We start from the raw sequence: 17,886 nt of genomic DNA, 5'->3' as shown, positions 1-17,886 counted from the left end.
AGGATGCCTATCTGATGTCTATCTGATGCCTATCTGATTTTTTTGGTTCAGTTTTTTAAGATTTACTGTTCTAATCTAAAGTTTAGATCTCCATAGTTGATAATGTTTGTCTGTGTGGATTACTAATTATTTGCTAACGCTGTTTTTGTATTACAATATCTTCTCTAGGTCTTCCCCCTCCAAAAGATATCAGTCTGACACCTAATAGCCAGACATCTCTAGGCTTGACTTGGCTGCCCAACTGGGAAGGCTCTGAAGAAGAACATGTCAATCAGGCTGAATGCTTCAGTCCAGACATTCCTGAAACCATTTTTTATAAAACAGCCCAAGGAAATAAAACTGGATTTATTATAGATGGCCTCAAGCCAAAGACATTATATCAGTGTAGGGTGAGAGTAAACACAAAGTCCCAAGGTGAATGGAGTGAACCAATGTTTGCATGGACATACAGTGACCGTAAGTTCCACAGACTCTGAACACTTTTCTTACCTATAAGCTGAAGAACAGTTTCCTTTAAAATATGATGTTTATTAGGTACAATGCTCTTAGTGTAGAAATATGGAAATCAGAGCCTGAGGTTGCTCTTTGGGTTCTCATAAGGCCATATTTATGTGTCCTCTCCATTTGAGATATTATTATTATTCAGGATTTATATAGCGCCAGCAGTTTACGCAGCGCTTTACAATATAAAAGATAGAGGTTTATGGAGGGGGGGGGGGGGGGGGGTTGCTGCGGGGAAGAGTAATGGGGATTCAAGGTTTTAGGAACAGGAGATAATAAGGTGGTCATGTTAGTGTTGCAAAAGCCTTATTCTGACAGGTAGAAATTCCAGGAGTAATACAAAAAGAGGCAACAGGTTTCTATACAGATTTCTTTATACATATTTCTGCCTTTCTAAAATTAGAAATTTCACATGCATAGTTCACATTATTTTAACCTGTTGAAGAATTATTTCCATACATGTATTGTTACATTATAAAGCTGTTGTTGCTGTTATGTACTTTGAATAGTTCCTCTTTAATTTGTTATTATTATTTTAGATTTTCTATTATATTTTATATATGAAATTTTATTTTATGTTATATTTTATATATTATATTTCATATGTTTACAGAGATTCCACCACCAGCCTCAAATATCAATGTATTAAATGTCACAGATTCAACAGCCATTATTACCTGGTCCATTCAAGAAGGTCATTCGATCACAACTGTCATTATCCGCTATAAGATCTTTGGTGACACAGGGTACAATCATGACATTAAGATCAGAAATACAACCATTACTCAATACCAGCTGAAGGGACTTGAAGCTGACACAATTTATCTGATTGAACTTTGTACTGAGAACAATGTTGGGCAAAGCATTTCTAATCCAATCCGAGATGTCAGAACCCGTCAAGAAATCAAAGGTGAGGCTGTCAGAATTGAAAGAAATTTCTTAAGAGCTTTAAAACAGACTTGCAAATAATTTAAACAATAATTATGGATGCTGCTTTGCTATCATAATTCTTTATGAGGTACAAATGAAATATGGTTGTAACCTAATAATTTGCCAACATTAATCACTGGTGGATATGTCAGCTTGTATAAGGGTCCTTTCACACGGCCGCTCCGTGTGTCCGCAAATCATCCTATTTTTTTGCGGATGATTTGCGGACATAATGTAAGTGAATGGCACTGGGGATGTCAGCGGAATACCATCCGCTGACATCCGATTTTCCTCCTTTCAATTCTGTTCCGTTTTTTGGAATGGAACAGAACCCTATTTTTTCCTCCGTGTAAAAAACGGAAAGGAAGGAAAATCGGATGTCAGCGGTGTCATCCGCTGACATCTGCAATGCCCATAGACTTACATTATGTCCGCATATCATCCGCAAATGGATGGGATGATATGCGGGCACACGGAGCGGATGACACAAAAGTCCCGCAGCGGACTAAAGCAGCGGAGCGGCCGTGTGAAAGAAGCCTAAGGCAGATATGGATGTACTGAATACCAAAAGGTAACTGGAACATTGTGCACCAATATTTACCTAAAACAAAGTTAACTCGTTCCTGTAATGCTGACTGTATTAGAACCATTTTAATCATAGTTTGTTTTTTAAATTCAATTAGAATTTTCTATTGCAGTCTTTTTTTTTTTTTTTTTTATAGATATATGCATTTTACTGTTTAGTTCCATTTGAAACAAACTCAGTTTGGAATCATAAAGATGACAACTGCTTTTATCTAATGACCAGTTTTGTTTTTCATATTGAATAAAAAAAAAAAAAACTTTAGATTACCACATGAAAACTGAAAGAACATTTTATGACATCGGATCAAATTGCTGGTGGTCAACGATTGTCCACACATGCATACATTTTGTAGACGCTGGCATAGCCATTTTAAACAGATTGAAATGGCTATGCCAGTGGTGGTCAAACTGCCTGATATAGGGGGTCTCAAGTGTGGCCCTGTACATTGCTAAAGGGCCTTACATAATATTCAGTGAATATAATGCTACAGAAAGCTGCCAGAAACTGCAAGTATGCAATAGGAGATAGCTGAAGTAATTGTAAACATAAAAATGTAAAAAAAATAAAATAGCAAACATGTCTACATTTAGCTGCTCTGTGCAAAGGATTTGCACAGAGCTGCCACGAACCTCCTCTTTTTGGGTCCCCCGCCAGCGTTCATGGCCCCTCCTTTCTCTCCAGTGCCCCCACAGAAAGCCACTTCTCATGGGAGCACTGGTGTTTGCTCGCTCCCAAGCCCCGCTGCTGCATCAATTGATACAGATAGCAGGACTCAGCCCTGCCCTCCACTCCCTCGTCACTTCACTGGTCCGGTGCCCCAGCAAAGCCAGCAAGATCCAGAAGTAAGGGGAGAGAAGAGCTGCAGACGTGCATGCGCTGGATCAAATGAGGGCTCAGGTAAGTAAAAGGGGGTGAGGGGGGATGCTGATACCTAAACATTTTTTATCTAAATTCAAGGAGTGCATTAAGGTAAAAAATGTTTAGGCTTTACAACCACTTTAAAGACTTTAAAGACTACAGGCATGCTACAAGAGATAGTCAGAGACTGTCAACATGCTACAGGAGATGATCAGAGACTGCAGAAATACTATAGGAGTTGTTGCAGACTTGGGACATGGTTCAGGAGGCAGTCATAGACTGGAGGCACATTACATAAGATTGCTCGAGATCACTACTATTATAGACACTTTACAAATCAATGTTTCTACATGTGTGATCCCTTCTGCCGCCTTAGAATTTACTTGTGTGATAAAAAAAAAAAAAAAGAAAAAAAAAGAAGACAGTTTAAAGAATATATTTTTATTTACTAGCTTACGTGAGCATCAAAACACAGAATACAGTCTGGAGGTGCCTTGAGTGCCATACAATAAGTGCCAGAGGACTGCAGGCTGGGCACTCAGGGCTAGGCAGTCGCACCTTAAGGGTCCATGCACACTGGGCTTAAAAAATCGCCAGTTCTTTTTGCAGAAAAAAAAAATGCTCGTATACAGGCATTTAGGAGCATTTAGTGTTTTTTTTTTTTTTCTGCCAGAAAACTGCTCTCAAAAACGCAAACCAGAAGGTTTTTTTTTGCCTATAAACGTTGATCTTTGAATATGTCCTAATGTGCAAGGACACATAAGATAACATTAGCTGCTTCTACAGGCAAAATGCTACCCTCTTCTAGAAGCAGCATTTTTAAGCCAATATGCATGGGCCCCTTTAGTAGATTACCTTGCTGTCTGTCACGGTAAATGTAAAGATTGCTTATTATTGGCTGTAAATATTGTATGATTGGCCTTTTTTAGTCATTTTAATAAGTAACATATTTTCTTTTCACTCAGGTGCTTATGAGTCAAAAGACAGCAATATGCTCCTCATTGCTATTTTGGGCTCTGCTGGTATGACCTGTCTGACAATATTACTTGCATTTCTAATTATGCTGCAGCTGAAGCGAGCCAATTTCCAGCACAGAATGGCACAAGCTTTCCAGAATGGAGTGGTAGGTGTTCTCAAAAGTGTGTTTTGTATGTTGATTACAGAAAGCGGAACCCTGATAGATTCTGAGCATACAGATTATTCTAAATGCTTTGGCGGCCATGTACAAAATGCTTGTTGGTTAAAGGACACCTGTAGGGAAGATTTTTGTTTTCCCTTTTGAAAATACTAGTTCCCTGGATGTCATGTTCATGTACTGGCTTTCGTACTTTCTCAGTCCCGGGCCAGAAGAAAGCCACCATTAAATGGCTTTATATTCCTTTTAGTGCAGACTTCATTTAATTTCTCCTAACACAAGACAAATATGAGGGTTAGCTGGCAGAAAAAAACATGAGGTATTCAGATATCATCAATTTTCCACAAATTTGGACAGTGGAAGGTGAAAACATGCATTTTTCCTGTAACTCACCAATTATTGCAAGGGGAAAACAATTTAAGGCCTAGTTCACACCTATGCATTTTTAGTGTGTTTTCAGTTTTGCAGAAACACACTACAGTCCATTTAACATAGATCCCTATGGGTCATGTTCACATCTGTGCATTTTATGGAAAGGGCCAGGGACCAGCAGATTGTGTTTTTGGTTCCGTAGACTTCAATGGATCAAAAATGTGTATTGAAAAATGTAAAATGCACCTGGAATATACATCAACTGCAACCTACATAGGTGTGAACCAGGCCTAAAACATACAACCCTTTTTTTTAGTTGTCACTACTTCTTGTTCAGCCCAGCTGAAGCCAAAGCTAAAGCCAAAATGGTTTTGTTTTTCTGGAGTACATAATGTGTTGTAGGGTTGGAACCTATGTAGAGCTACCCCCATAGGAACTGCTTGGTAAATTGGGTTCTCTGTTCTGCACCTCAACTCCAAGAACAACCTCAGCCCTTCTGACACTACTGACTGAATGAAAGTTACTGTAAGTACTTATAAGAACACCAGTATAGAAACCTTTAAGTCAGCTCTGAATTAGCACCAGTAAATAGACATAAGATGTTTAGTGGTTAATAAACTCAATATTTTATAAAAGGTTATAATAAAAGGTGGTTTGAGCATAAATGAACACATAGAAGGTAGGTTAAGACACAGTCTGCTAGACAGTAAAATCAAAAGCAAAATGTCAAGGTAACTAAGAATAGAGTTCTGTACCACTAGACTTTAAGTAACTTATGGTTTAGCAATGTCAGCAATAAACAGTACATTTAAGCACTAGTTGCAATGTGAAAAATAATACTATACCCAGAGTGCACTCTAGGAGAATGGCTAGGATATAGTGCAATGTCCCTTGAGAGGTACCTTTTAGTATACGCACTAGGTAAAGGTCTATGTGTAGCAGCTGTAAAAGCACAGTCTTTAGTTCTAACTCTTCAGCCTGCTAGCATTGGGGCTTAATTGTATAGTTGGTGTACATGAGAATAATCCCAGTCAAGCCTGCAGGCAGAAAAAAGGCTACAAGATGGCTGTTTAGTCAGTTCCTAAATGGTTCAGTCTCTCTAGCCGCAGATAGCAAATCCCCCACAACAGCAGCTCTCCACTCCCAGCAAAATTGCAGCTCACCATCCAGTCACATACAGCAATTAGTCCACTATCTGCTCTGCACACAGGTGACTCTGTCTGTTGGCACCCCCCAACTCAGGACTCCTGATCCCACTCAGGCCGCCAATATGCAGCAGTGGCGGTACACAATAGGCAGTATTATGCACTCTCTGGTCTCCCTCATGGCATAAGTAGGCTGTGTCCTGTACAGTGTGGAAAAATTCAGCTTTCCCCCCTCTTACCAGTAATCCTCTCTCTGGGGAATGTAGTTCAAAAGATCGTAGTTACACAGTAGAGACTTTCCTCAGGACTATAGTTCCCACAGTGCACTGCTGCCTGACTCAGTCTATTGAACTCTTACTGCTCAGCAGCTCCCTCCTCTTGATGAAATAGCGGTTAACCAGTTCAGTACCACAGGAAGCAGCTACAGAGAATAGCTGCAGCCAGCGTTTCTAGCACTCTCGTTCTTCACATCTATATTGGGTTTTCAGGGAGCTCATCTGAACCATATCAAAGGGAATACAAGCATGAATAAAAACAAGAGAGATGTTGATGCATCCCAGTATTATTTAGGAATTTGTTTATTGTTGTCTGCAACCTATAAGGGAAAATCACTCCAGTGGGATGGAAGCAGCAAAAAACGTTATAGATACACAGACCTTTCCCCACTCTGTCATAATAAAAAATAATGTTTTCACTGCAAATGTGTCTTTTTTTTTCTGTGAAACTAAATACAAGTAATAAGGTACATTTATGAGCAGCACATTTAAAAATAAATTGATTTAACTTAGCCTTATCTTGTTCAGAGAGAAGAACCAATAGTGCAGTTTAATGCTACAACACTCAATCATTTAAGGAAAGCTAAGAACAGCCCTGATCCTGTAGAATACCCTGTCTTGGAATGGCATGATATTAAGTTCAAGGATGTGATTGGAGAGGGGAATTTTGGGCAAGTTCTCAAGGCCCGTATCAAAAAAGATGGCTTACGCATGGATGCCGCCATTAAGAGAATGAAAGGTACAGTACATAGCATCTGTGGGTCTATATGCAGGTGTATGACCAACAATATGCTTATAACAATACTTTTTTATGTTTTTGTAATTAGAGTATGCATCGAAAGATGATCACAGGGATTTTGCAGGCGAGCTAGAAGTGCTGTGTAAACTTGGTAGTCACCCAAATATTATTAATCTCCTGGGAGCCTGTGAGCATCGAGGTGAGTATATAAGCTGATAATTGTTTTCTCTACCTCCATTGCTGTAACACAAGTAATTGTTAATCAACCATGATCATGTACATGGACTAACCTAAAAGAATAAAAATAAGACACAAACTATAGTAATTTTTGCTCTGCCAGTGGTATTCACTCCCATGACATGTTTACAAGGAAGCAGGTTAAATATGATAAAAATCATATTCTTTTAAAATGGCAATATACTTCAGTCTTTGCTGAAATTGTCTCTGATCATTTTTGTGTCTTGTACAACTATTAAATGGATCTCTGGGCCTTTATTTTATATTTTTTGCAAAAAAAGCCTAAATATTAAGATATTTTAATGTTTTGGGTTTTTTTTAAATATTTTTAGTACCGATAACATCTCACTTATGTTTAATGTATTCCTCTTTACTGTACTGGTGGTAAGACTATTTAGTTATAGACTACGTTTTCAACTTAAATGTACAGAATGAAAATATCAACTAGCATGGCAGTATGGTGGCTTAGTGGTCAGTAATATTTAGTGACTTACTATTGCTGGGATCCTGGGTTCAACTGACAGTAAGGATACTATTAGTTACCTGGTTAGTTAGGTTGAAATATACTAATATCTAGTACAAACAAAGCTGTGCAAGCCAGAGGAAGGCATTGTTCAGTTTGTTTTAACAGGGAAAAAAAATCCTTCCTGATCCTCAAAATGATTTAGATAACTTGATGGTTTACCATGCATTGTTATCTCTTATGCATCTGCATGAGTGTTGTGTGTTCTCCCAGTGTTTGTGTGGGTTCCACCCCAATCCAATGCTAGGTAACTGGGTACCACAAAAACTGTGTGTACACCAGTGTGGTAGGTACATTAGTTGGCAAAAATCTGTTGAATGCTGTGGAAAAGTTGCTACAAAAAAAATGTGCTTCATTTGTTTACCAGTAGGGAAAGCAGAGACCCATGTCAATCAGGATCTAAGGTTTGACTCTTGATTCTCACTTATTTATTTATTACTGGTACTTTTATAGCACCATCAATTTACGCAGCGCTTCCATATATATTCTACATTAACATAATTCCCTGAGTTCAAGGAGCTTACAATCTAAAGGCCTTATCTCACATTCAAACACATTCTAGGGCCAATTTAGACAGGAGCCAATTAACCTACCAACATGTCTTTGGAGTGTGGGAGGAAGTCAGAGTACCCAGAGGAAACCTACGCAGACACAGGGAGAACATACAAAATCCTTGCAGGTAGTGCCATGGTCGGGATTCCAACTGAGAAGCCTAGTGCCTCAAAAGCGGAATTGCTGACCCCTTAGCCACTGTGTTGCCCTATTGATTATTTCACCTGGCCTATTGAAATGATTATTTACTGCTCTGTTCTTGTGTGTGAATTACCTAATGGCAGATATTGCATTGAGTGTGCAAAGTATTAATATCAATCACATCAGTCTCTGCCTTGAAGGAGCTTACAATCTAAGGTCCCTATCTCACATTCATACACACACTAGCGCCAATTTAGACAGGAGCCAGTTATTTTACCTGCATGTATTGGCGTGTAGTTAAATCTTTATAAGGCTAGCAATATTGAATGTAGTCAAGTGTGTAATGACAAAGTCGTTTTAAAACAATCGGCCGGAAAATATGAGCTCATTTCATATATATCAGACTTAAGTACAAATACAAACAGCAGAAAACTACAAAATGCAGAAGCCCAATGTCCCATTCTTTCTTTAGGTTATCTATGAGCAATTTAAATAAATAGTACACATCATGATATTAAGTGGGTTTACTCAAGAGTAAGAGTGACTACTGGGAATTGATGTAAATATGTACATTCATAACCATGGAAGGGTACCCCACTATTGTGGGAGTTCTGCTAGCGAAAGGAGATTCTTAAATCTTTTATCTCAAATGATGATTTGTTTGTTTGCAATGCCCTACATAACTTTACTGTTTCGTGTGTGTTGTCATTTCTTTTCTACAGGCTACTTGTACTTGGCAATAGAGTATGCTCCACATGGCAACCTACTTGATTTTCTCCGGAAAAGCAGAGTACTGGAGACAGATCCAGCATTTGCAATAGCTAACAGTACTGCGTCAACCTTGTCATCCCAGCAGCTTCTCCAGTTTGCAGCAGATGTAGCCCGAGGCATGGATTACCTAAGCCAAAAACAGGTTGGCACGGTGCACAGTTCAACATTTATTAAACAAGTACAGTATATTGAGAATTGGAGGTTTTTGAAGCTCTGGAAAAGTATATTTCAATATGTACATAAAAAATTATTTGATTTTGATTATATTATTTATTGGAAGATTTGTGAATCCAGTAGTACCTCAGGTAAATCAGAATTCACAGTTCTTGAATATTCATGTGCCTTTTGTGAATTGGCATGCACAAATTCAAATAGTTTAGCAAAGAGTCCACCATTAAATTGCTGGATCATGCATCATTCCTTTTAATTGTCTAGATAAACTATCATCACACACTGTAGCAAATAAACCATTATGATTATTTTACACTATAGATAAATGTTCTCATAAAACAGGCTCTAGGCATTACCACATGAGTCTGGGATAACTTTGTACTTTTAAAACATTTTAAAAAAAGAACCTATGTTTAATTAGGAATTTGAAGGAAGTGTTGGTATATGGATCTTCTAGCGTCTCAGTTTGATCAATGTTCCTGAAGGACCCTGAAAGAGATGACTCCCTGACATTTAGCATTTATATCAAAGCTGAACTTCCACGTTTGATACACAGTGCTCAGCATAAATGAGTACACCCTTTTGAAAAGTAAGATTTTAATCATTATCTCAATGAACACAAGAACTATTTCCAAAATGTTGACAAAACCGAGTTCTATAGAACATTTATTTAGCTAATAACAAGAAAGTAAGGGTATTAATACAACTTAGATTACAAAATCTTCAGTTTTACTAAAATTAGTTAATGCAAAAATGAATAGACCCAACAACAAAAACTACTACATCTAGTATTTTGTATGGCCTCCATGAGTTGTAAGGACAGCACCAAGTCTTCTAGGCATGGAATGAACAAGTTGGCGACATATTGCAACATCTATCTTTTTCCATTCTTCAAGAACGACCTCTTTTAGAGCCTGGGTGCTGGATGGAGAGTGATGCTCAACTGCTCTTTAGAATTCCCTATAGGTGTTCAATTGGGTTCAGATCAGAAGACATACTTGGCCACTGAATCACTTTCACCCAGTTCTTCTTCAGAAATGCAACAGTAGCCTTAGATGTGTGTTTTGGATCATTGTCCTGTTGAAAAAATGCATGACGACCAAGGGCACTGAGTGATGGTAGCATCTTCTCTTTCAATATAGAGCAGTACATCTGTGAATTCAATGAAATTCAGCTCCCCCACACCAGCAGGATAAATGCAGCCCCACAGAAGGACACTGCCACCACCATGTTTTACTCTAGGCACTATGCATTTTTCTTTGTACTCCTCACCTTTGCGAGGCCATACAGTTTTGAAGCCATCAGTTGCAACAACATTTATCTTGGTCTCATCACTCCAGAGTACAGAGTCTCAGTAGTCTTCTTCTTCAGCATGGGCCCTAGCGAATTCTAGGCAGTCTTTTTTGTGCATGTGCTTTAGGAGAGGCTTCCTTCATGGACGACACCCATGCATGTCATTTCTCTGCAGTGTACACCATATTGTGTCACATAAAACAATCACCCCAGTTTGGCTTTCAACTTCTTTAGCTAACTGCAGTGAACTTGCATGGTGATTTTCTTTAACCCTTTTCATCAGAAGATGCTCCTATAGAGGTGTTACCTTCTGTGGATGGCCTGGATGTCTCTATGAGATAAGTACAGTTCAATCTTTGTTAAATTCTGGTATCACTTTTGCTATAGTATTCTGACTAATAAGTAAAGCTTTGCTGATCTTCTTGTAGCTTTCACCTTTCTTGTGTAAAGAATTTTTTTTCTTTCTCAGGCCTTGTGAAATTTCTCTTTCATGTGGTGCCATCGCTGACAGCATGAAATGTGAAGGGGTTTTCTTTGTTAAATAACACCCTTTTATGATCAACTGTCTGCTAGACATCTGTTTAATGAATAATTAGACTCACCTGTAGTCAAATTCTTGTTAATTAGGATTTTATTGTCTAAATTTTAGCTTTGCTCCTAAAGGTCCTTTCACACGGGCGGTGCACCCGACGGAGCTATTTCTGCTCAGCGGGGGATCAATCTGCCGATCACCACTAAGCAGGCGGATGACAGCTCCGTCTCCGCTCTGTGTGCAGAGATGGAGCTGTAAGAGCCCCGCTCTCCTCTAGGGGGAGATCGGAAGAGAATAGACTGCCTAGGGTTTCCATCCATCCGGATTTCATGGACAGACGGATCGGATAGCATCGGGTGTCAGCGGACAAGACTCTGCTGACATCCACTGCTCCATAGTGCTGCATGAAGCATCCGATCTGGTCCGCTTGAAAAACTGACTGGCGGATCAGATAGGAAAGCCTGTGTAAAAGGGGCCTGAGACATTCATTGGGGTGTATTCATTTTTGCAATATGGTCTTGAATCAATTTGTTAGGAAAAATACTTTTTTGTGTGTGCAAATTAGCAAATATTGGTTGCAATCAGTGGCCCACATTTGTGGGAGTATTTTGTAGTATAGTGTCCCATCGAAAATGTTAATTCTGAAGGGAAAGTAAAGGTTTTCTGACAAATCTGTTGGGGTGTACTCATTTATGCTGAGCACTCTATCTATCTATCTATCTATCTATCTATCTATCTATCTATCTATCTATCTATCTATCTATCTATCTATCTATCTATCTATCTATCTATCTGTCTGTCTGTCTGTCTGTCTGTCTGTCTGTCTGTCTGTCTGTCTGTCTGTCTGTCTGTCTGTCTGTCTGTCTGTCTGTCTATCTATCTATCGATATAGATCTATATATATATATATATATATATATATATATATATATATATGTATAGTGATATCAATATTCATTGTATAATGTGTCCTTAACTAGGTACATGGAGGTACACTTTTGAAAAGTGTAAAAAATATAATTGAAGTACATGAAACAGACCTCACCAATGCCATCCTAATTAAACTAATGCACATATTTCAAATACATGTATCATTTTCATTTGAATATAGTCTTTTTTTTTCAACATACAATGTATATGAGTTACCGCTCTTTTCTTTATTTGATGTATCAGGTAATCAATACATTTTGCCTTTTGCTAGTTCATACATCGAGATTTAGCAGCCAGAAATATTTTGGTTGGTGAAAACTACATTGCGAAAATTGCTGATTTTGGGTTATCTCGGGGGCAAGAGGTGTATGTAAAAAAGACAATGGTAAGTACCTTTAAAGTTTTAAAAAGTACAAATATGTACAGTATCTATTCTGTTAAAGTTAACCATTCCTGTGTTATACACAAATGTATTTAGAGAGAATAATGCAATCATTGGGTTTATGTTTAGAGTTGAGCGAACACCTGGATGTCCAGGTTCGGCGGGTCCGGCCAAAATTGAAAAAAATGTCTGTAACCCGAACTTTACACCGATCCCGAATCCCATTGAAGTCAATGGAGACCCAAACTTTTGAGCACTAAAATGGCTCTAAAACAAACATGAAAAGGGCTAGAGGGCTGCAAATGGCAGAAAAATCATCTAAAGAGTGTGGCAAGTGCTCTGCAAACAAATGTGGATAGGGAAATAACTTAAAATAACATTAAAAACAGAAAAATAAAAAATAATCATCTTGAATGATGTAGGAGGAGGACGAGGCCCATATGGAGTAGGAGGTTGAGGTGGCGGAGGATATGGCGGTGTAGGTGGAAGTGGTGGCAGTGTTGGAAAAGGAGGACGAGGCCCATATGGAGTAGGAGGTTGAGGTGGCGGTGGATGTGGCGGTGTCGGTGGAAGCTGCGGTGGAGGAGGACGAGGTAGCCAACACTGGTTTTTGTTTTTAATTTTATTTCTTTTTAAATTAGGGTACACCCCAAAAGAGTGAGAAAGATCAAAAATACAACAATGGCTGGGTAAGGCCGGTATACATGTCTATTCTGCACAAGGTACGGACAAGTCCTGTGGGATCCATGCCTGGTTCATTTTAATGAACGTGAGCTTGTCCACATTAGCTCTAGACAGGCAGCAGCGCTTGTCTGTGATAACGCCCCCAGCCGTGCTAAATACACATTCAGATAATACACTGGCTGCAGTGCAAGCCAGCACCTCCAAGGTGTAAAGGGCAAGCTCAGGCCATGTGCCGAATTTGGAGACCCAGAAGTTGAAGGGGGCAGACCCGTCATTCAGTATGTGTATAGTACGTAAGGAACGGTAAGGAACTGTATATGGTATATGGTAAGGAACGGTGATGGCAGCGGGGGGCTTTTCCCCCCTTCTGGGTTGAGTCTCGCCTTGGAAAAGGTATGTGTCCCTGGTTGTGGGCCAGGCTCTCCCAAAGCTGTCTAAGTTCTGAGGCCTTCTGGTAGGGACGGGGCTGCACTGGTCTTGCCAGGGACCGGGATTCAGAAAAGCCTGTGGTGTATGTGCCCCTGGAGTGGCAGTCCAGGGGTGCCATAATTTACGGTGGATCGAAACACTATAAGTATGGCACCAAGGACACTGCACTTCCTACACGTGTTTTTCACACCTGCCTCTAGGGCAAGGCCTTTTGGTCAGGAGTCAGGACCAGAGGAAAATTCCTGGCCGAAGGGCCTGCCATAGTATTGCAATGTGGCACTAACCTTGCACTTCTCCACTATCCCTTTCCCCACTTTTATGTGTTGTGTGTCTCACGTTTTGTGTTTTTTATTGTGGCGGTACACTTTATTTTGCACAGCGTGATTAGTAGGGTGAAGGTCCTTGGGCCTGTCCCTGAAAGTCTTGGGAGGGGGTGGATATGGCTTTCTGGCTTGGTTCGCCCTCTCTCATGGGGTCTCTCTTCGGGAGAGCCCCACCTAGTACTTGGGGTGGTCTGTTTCAGCAGACCTCCTAAAGAACGGGGCTGCCTGATTTTGGCCAGGTTAGCCAGTGTAAGTACCCCAGTCCCTGTCAGGAGCCTTGCGCCCTGGGGGATCAGGGTCAAGGACCATGTGTACACCCTGTGCACTTTTTGTGTTTCACTTTTTTGCTGTGCACTTTTTTATGCACCCACCGGGTGATAGTCTGAGTGTATTCACACACCACAGGCTTTTGAGAAAAAAAAAACAGCTGGTGGTCCTGGTTGTTGTGGCATGCCGACAAAGCTTTTCCACATTTCATACATGCTAACCCTGCCTTATGAGGTGCTGGCGGTGCCCTGGCTGCGTTGGCAACCTCCTCCTCCTCCTCTGCCTTCGCCTTGTGCTTCCACTGCGCCCCGCTGTCAGGTGGGAATGCCACCAGCATTGCTTCTCGACCTTTTGGCTAAGATCAAGGGTAGTGTCTGTTGTTATCAGTTATCTGGGTGCCACCCTGCTGTGAACATGGTTCCTCCGCCTCCATCTCCTCCTCATCCTCCACCTCGTCATCCTCTAGAACTGTGCCCTTGCTGGACAACTTGTGAATGACTGCCCTGAAAGCCTTGGAAATTATCACTGCTCCGGATGCGGAGGCAGTAGAGGATGAGGACGAGGAAGCAGAGTAGGAGGAGTTAGCAACAGGAGGCAAACTGAAGCACCCTGCAATCCTCGGTGGTGGAAGGAGATGCGCCAAACAAATTTATAGGGTGTATCTCACACGTACAGATACAGACTAGGCCGCAATTTAATATTTTTTCCCTAAATGGGTGTTTATTGAATAGCGAAATAGAACAGCAGTATACAACGGGTGTGTCTCACACGTACAGATACAGACTAGGCCGCAATTTTATATTCTTTTCCCTAAATGGGTGTTTATTGAATAGTGGTATAGAACAACAGTATACAACGGGTGTATCTCACACGTACAGATACAGACTAGGCCGCAATGTAATATTTTTTCCCTACATGGGTGTTGTTTGAATAGCAGAATAGAACAACAGTATCTAAAAGGGTGTATCTCACACGTACAGATGCAGACTAGACCGCAATTTAATATTTTTTCCCTACATGGGTGTTTATTGAATAGCAGAATAGAACAACAGTATCTAAAAGGGTGTATCTCACACGTACAGATGCAGACTAGGCCACAATTTAATATTTTTTCGCTAAATGGGTGTTTATTGAATAGCGGAATAGAACAACAATATACAACCGGCGCATCTCACACGTACAGATACAGACTAGGCCGCAATTTAATATTGTTTCTGTAAATGGGTGTTTATTGAATAGCGGAATAGAACAACAGTATCCAACGGGTGTATCTAAAAGTAACATATGCAGACTAGGCCGCAATTAACTTTTTTTTCCCCTAAATGAGTTTTTATTGCAAAGCGGAATACAAAAGTATGCAATGGGTGTATCTCACTGTACCATATGCAGACTAGGCCGCAATTAACTTTCTTTTCCCCTAAATGGGTTTTTATTGCAAAGCGGAATACAACAGTATGCAATGGGTGTATCTCACTGTAACATATGCTGACTAGGCCGCAGTTAACTTTTTATCCCCTAAATGGGTTTTTATTGCTAAGCAGAATACAACAGTATGCAATGGGTGTATCTCACTGTAACATATGCAGACTAGGCCGCAATTAACTTTTTTTTCCCCTACATGGGTTTTTATTGCAAAGCAGAATTCAACAGTATGCAATGGGTGAATCTCACTGTACCATATGCAGACTAGGCTGCAATTTATTTATTTTCCCCTAAATGGGTTTTTATTGCAAAGCGGAATACAACAGCAGTATGCAATGGGTGTATCGCACTGTAACATATGAATGAAAATCTGAAAAATAATTGTCCCCTTAATTGGTGCTTGTTGAATAGCAGATTTGAAATGCAGTGTCTAAACACTGTAAGTCACAGTAAAATATGAAGGAAAAAAGTTATTTTCTTTTTTTAAATGCAGATTAAGCTGACACATATGCACTCAGCTTGCATGAAATGGCCGCTACACACCGCGCGCCTAACAGGTTGGATACTGTTGTTGTTTTATTCCACTATTGAATAAGAAAAAAACCATTTGAATGAAAAACTGAAAAATAATTTTTTTCCCTAAATACTGAAAAACAATTATTTTCCCCTTACATTAAAGCTTTTTGAAGAGCAGGTTAGAAAAGCAGTATCTGTCTAAACGATGTATGTCAAAGTAAAATATGAAGGAAAAAAGTTTTTTTACTTTTTTAAATGCAGATTAAGCAGACACATATGCAATCAGCTTGCATGAAATGGTCGCACACCGCACGCCTAACAGGTTGGATACTGTTGTTGTTCTATTCCGCTATTGAATAAAAAAAAAAACATTTGAATGAAAAACTGAAAAATATTTTTTTTCCCCTAAATACTGAAAAATAATTATTGTCCCCTTACATTGGTGCTTTTTGAAGAGCAGGTTAGAAAAGCAGTGTCTGTCTAAACCAGGGGTGGGGAACCATTTTTCTGCCAAGGGCCATTTGGGTATTTATAAAATCATTCGGGCGCTGTACAAAATTATCACCTTAAAAAGGATCCTGTTATATTTGGTCAAACATTTATTTAACTCAACCCTAATGTGATGGCTGCAACTGCTTCTCTCTGGTGAGGTGTGTGATATTAGCTGGTATTGATGATGTTGCTACTCGCAACTGGTTTTACAGGTTTGCGTCGGTCAGTCTGGAGCGCAGTCTACTTTTTTGTGGTGGTAAGTTTTGAAAAGAACTGCTGGCGGGTACTGCTGGTGGGTATAGCTGGCTGGTACTGCTGGTGGGTACAGCTGGCTGGTACTGCTGGCTCAGGCTGGTACTGCTGTGGGTACTGCTGGCTCAGGCTGGTACTGTGCTGTAGATACCGCTGGCTGGTACTGCTGTGAGCACTGCTGGCTCAGGCTGGTACTGATGGCTGGTACTGTGCTGTGGGTACTGCTGGCTCAGGCGGGTACTGCTGTGGGTACTGCTGGCTCAGGCTGGTACTGCTGGCTGGTATTGCTGTGGGTACTGCTGGCTCAGGCTGGTACTACTGGCTGGTACTGTGCTGTAGGTACTGCTGGCTAGTACTGTTGTAGGTACTGCTGACTCTGGCTGGTACTGCTGTGGGTACTGCTGGCTCAGGCTGATACTGCTGGCTGGTACTGTGCTGTAGGTACTGCTGGCTGGTACTGTTGTAGGTACTGCTGACTCTGGCTGGTACTGCTGTGGGTAATGCTGGCTCTGGCTGGTACTGCTGGCTCTGGCTAGTACTGCTGGTTCTGCAGTGGGTACTGCTGGTTCTGGCTGGTACTGCTGTGTGTACTGCTGGTTCTGGCTGGTACTGCTTCGAGTACTGCTGGCTCTGGCTGGTACTGCTGGTACTGCTGGCTCTGGCTGGTACTGCTGTGTGTGCTGCTGGCTAGGAGAAGTGTAGCAGCGCCACGCTGGAGGAAGAGGTGATGTTTCCTGTATTGGTCACAGGCAGAGTGCATTTGATATCACTGTGACTCACTTAGACTGTCATAACGGAGCAGGAACTATACAGGAAGCATCGGCTCCATTCTGACAGATCAGCTGAGAGACACAGACTCAGCTGCATGGGGGGCCGGACCAGATGACTTTGGGGGCCGCATACGGCCCCCGAACCGTAGGTTCCCCACCCCTGGTCTAAACAATGTATGTCAAAGTAAAATATCTTTAATAATCTTTTTTAAATGCAGATTAAGCAGACACATATGCACTGAGCTTGCATTAAATGGGTAGCACCGCACGCCGCCCACCTAACAGACTGATAAATGTTTTTTTTTTCTCCTTTCTCCTCCTCACTGGGCTCAGGTCAGGGCATAAAGATTGTGCAATGTAGATCGCTGTCTGATTAAAGACGATTCTTCCTATGCTTTCCCTCAAAGCAATCTCCAGCCTGACCTTACAATAATCTCCCTATCTCTCCCTCAGCAGCATCAGGAACCTCTCCCTTGTATAGTTTGAGCAGAGTGACGCGTGGCGCTATGTGACTCCAGCTTATATAGACTTTGGGTCACATGCTGCACTGGCCAATCACAGCCATGCCATTAGTAGGTATGGCTGTGATGGCTTCTAAGGGCACACTAGTTAAATGCTTACTGATTGGCTGCCTTGCACCTGTTGAAACCGCGCCATT

At 40.8% G+C, this 17,886-nt stretch overlaps 1 protein-coding gene across 2 annotated transcripts in view; it reads left to right on the top strand.

The window, feature by feature from the left end:
* TEK (TEK receptor tyrosine kinase) overlaps nt 1-17,886 on the top strand; it is a 180,471-nt gene that overhangs the window by 135,338 nt on the left and 27,247 nt on the right. Inside the window, exons 12-18 of one of the 2 annotated variants that reach the window (XM_082247008.1) lie at nt 169-456; nt 1,115-1,411; nt 3,841-3,998; nt 6,331-6,541; nt 6,630-6,740; nt 8,717-8,907; nt 11,963-12,076. In XM_082247008.1, the coding sequence (XP_082103134.1) occupies nt 169-456; nt 1,115-1,411; nt 3,841-3,998; nt 6,331-6,541; nt 6,630-6,740; nt 8,717-8,907; nt 11,963-12,076 (1,370 nt within the window). The remainder of the gene's footprint in view (nt 1-168; nt 457-1,114; nt 1,412-3,840; nt 3,999-6,330; nt 6,542-6,629; nt 6,741-8,716; nt 8,908-11,962; nt 12,077-17,886) is intronic. The other variant, XM_082247009.1, reaches the window with a different exon arrangement.

This window comes from Pelophylax lessonae (assembly GCF_965119305.1).
Source record: "Pelophylax lessonae genome assembly, chromosome: 1".
Taxonomy (NCBI): domain Eukaryota; kingdom Metazoa; phylum Chordata; class Amphibia; order Anura; family Ranidae; genus Pelophylax; species Pelophylax lessonae.
Note: the sequence above shows the minus strand (reverse complement) of the source record. Positions and strands in the feature narration are given on the sequence as shown.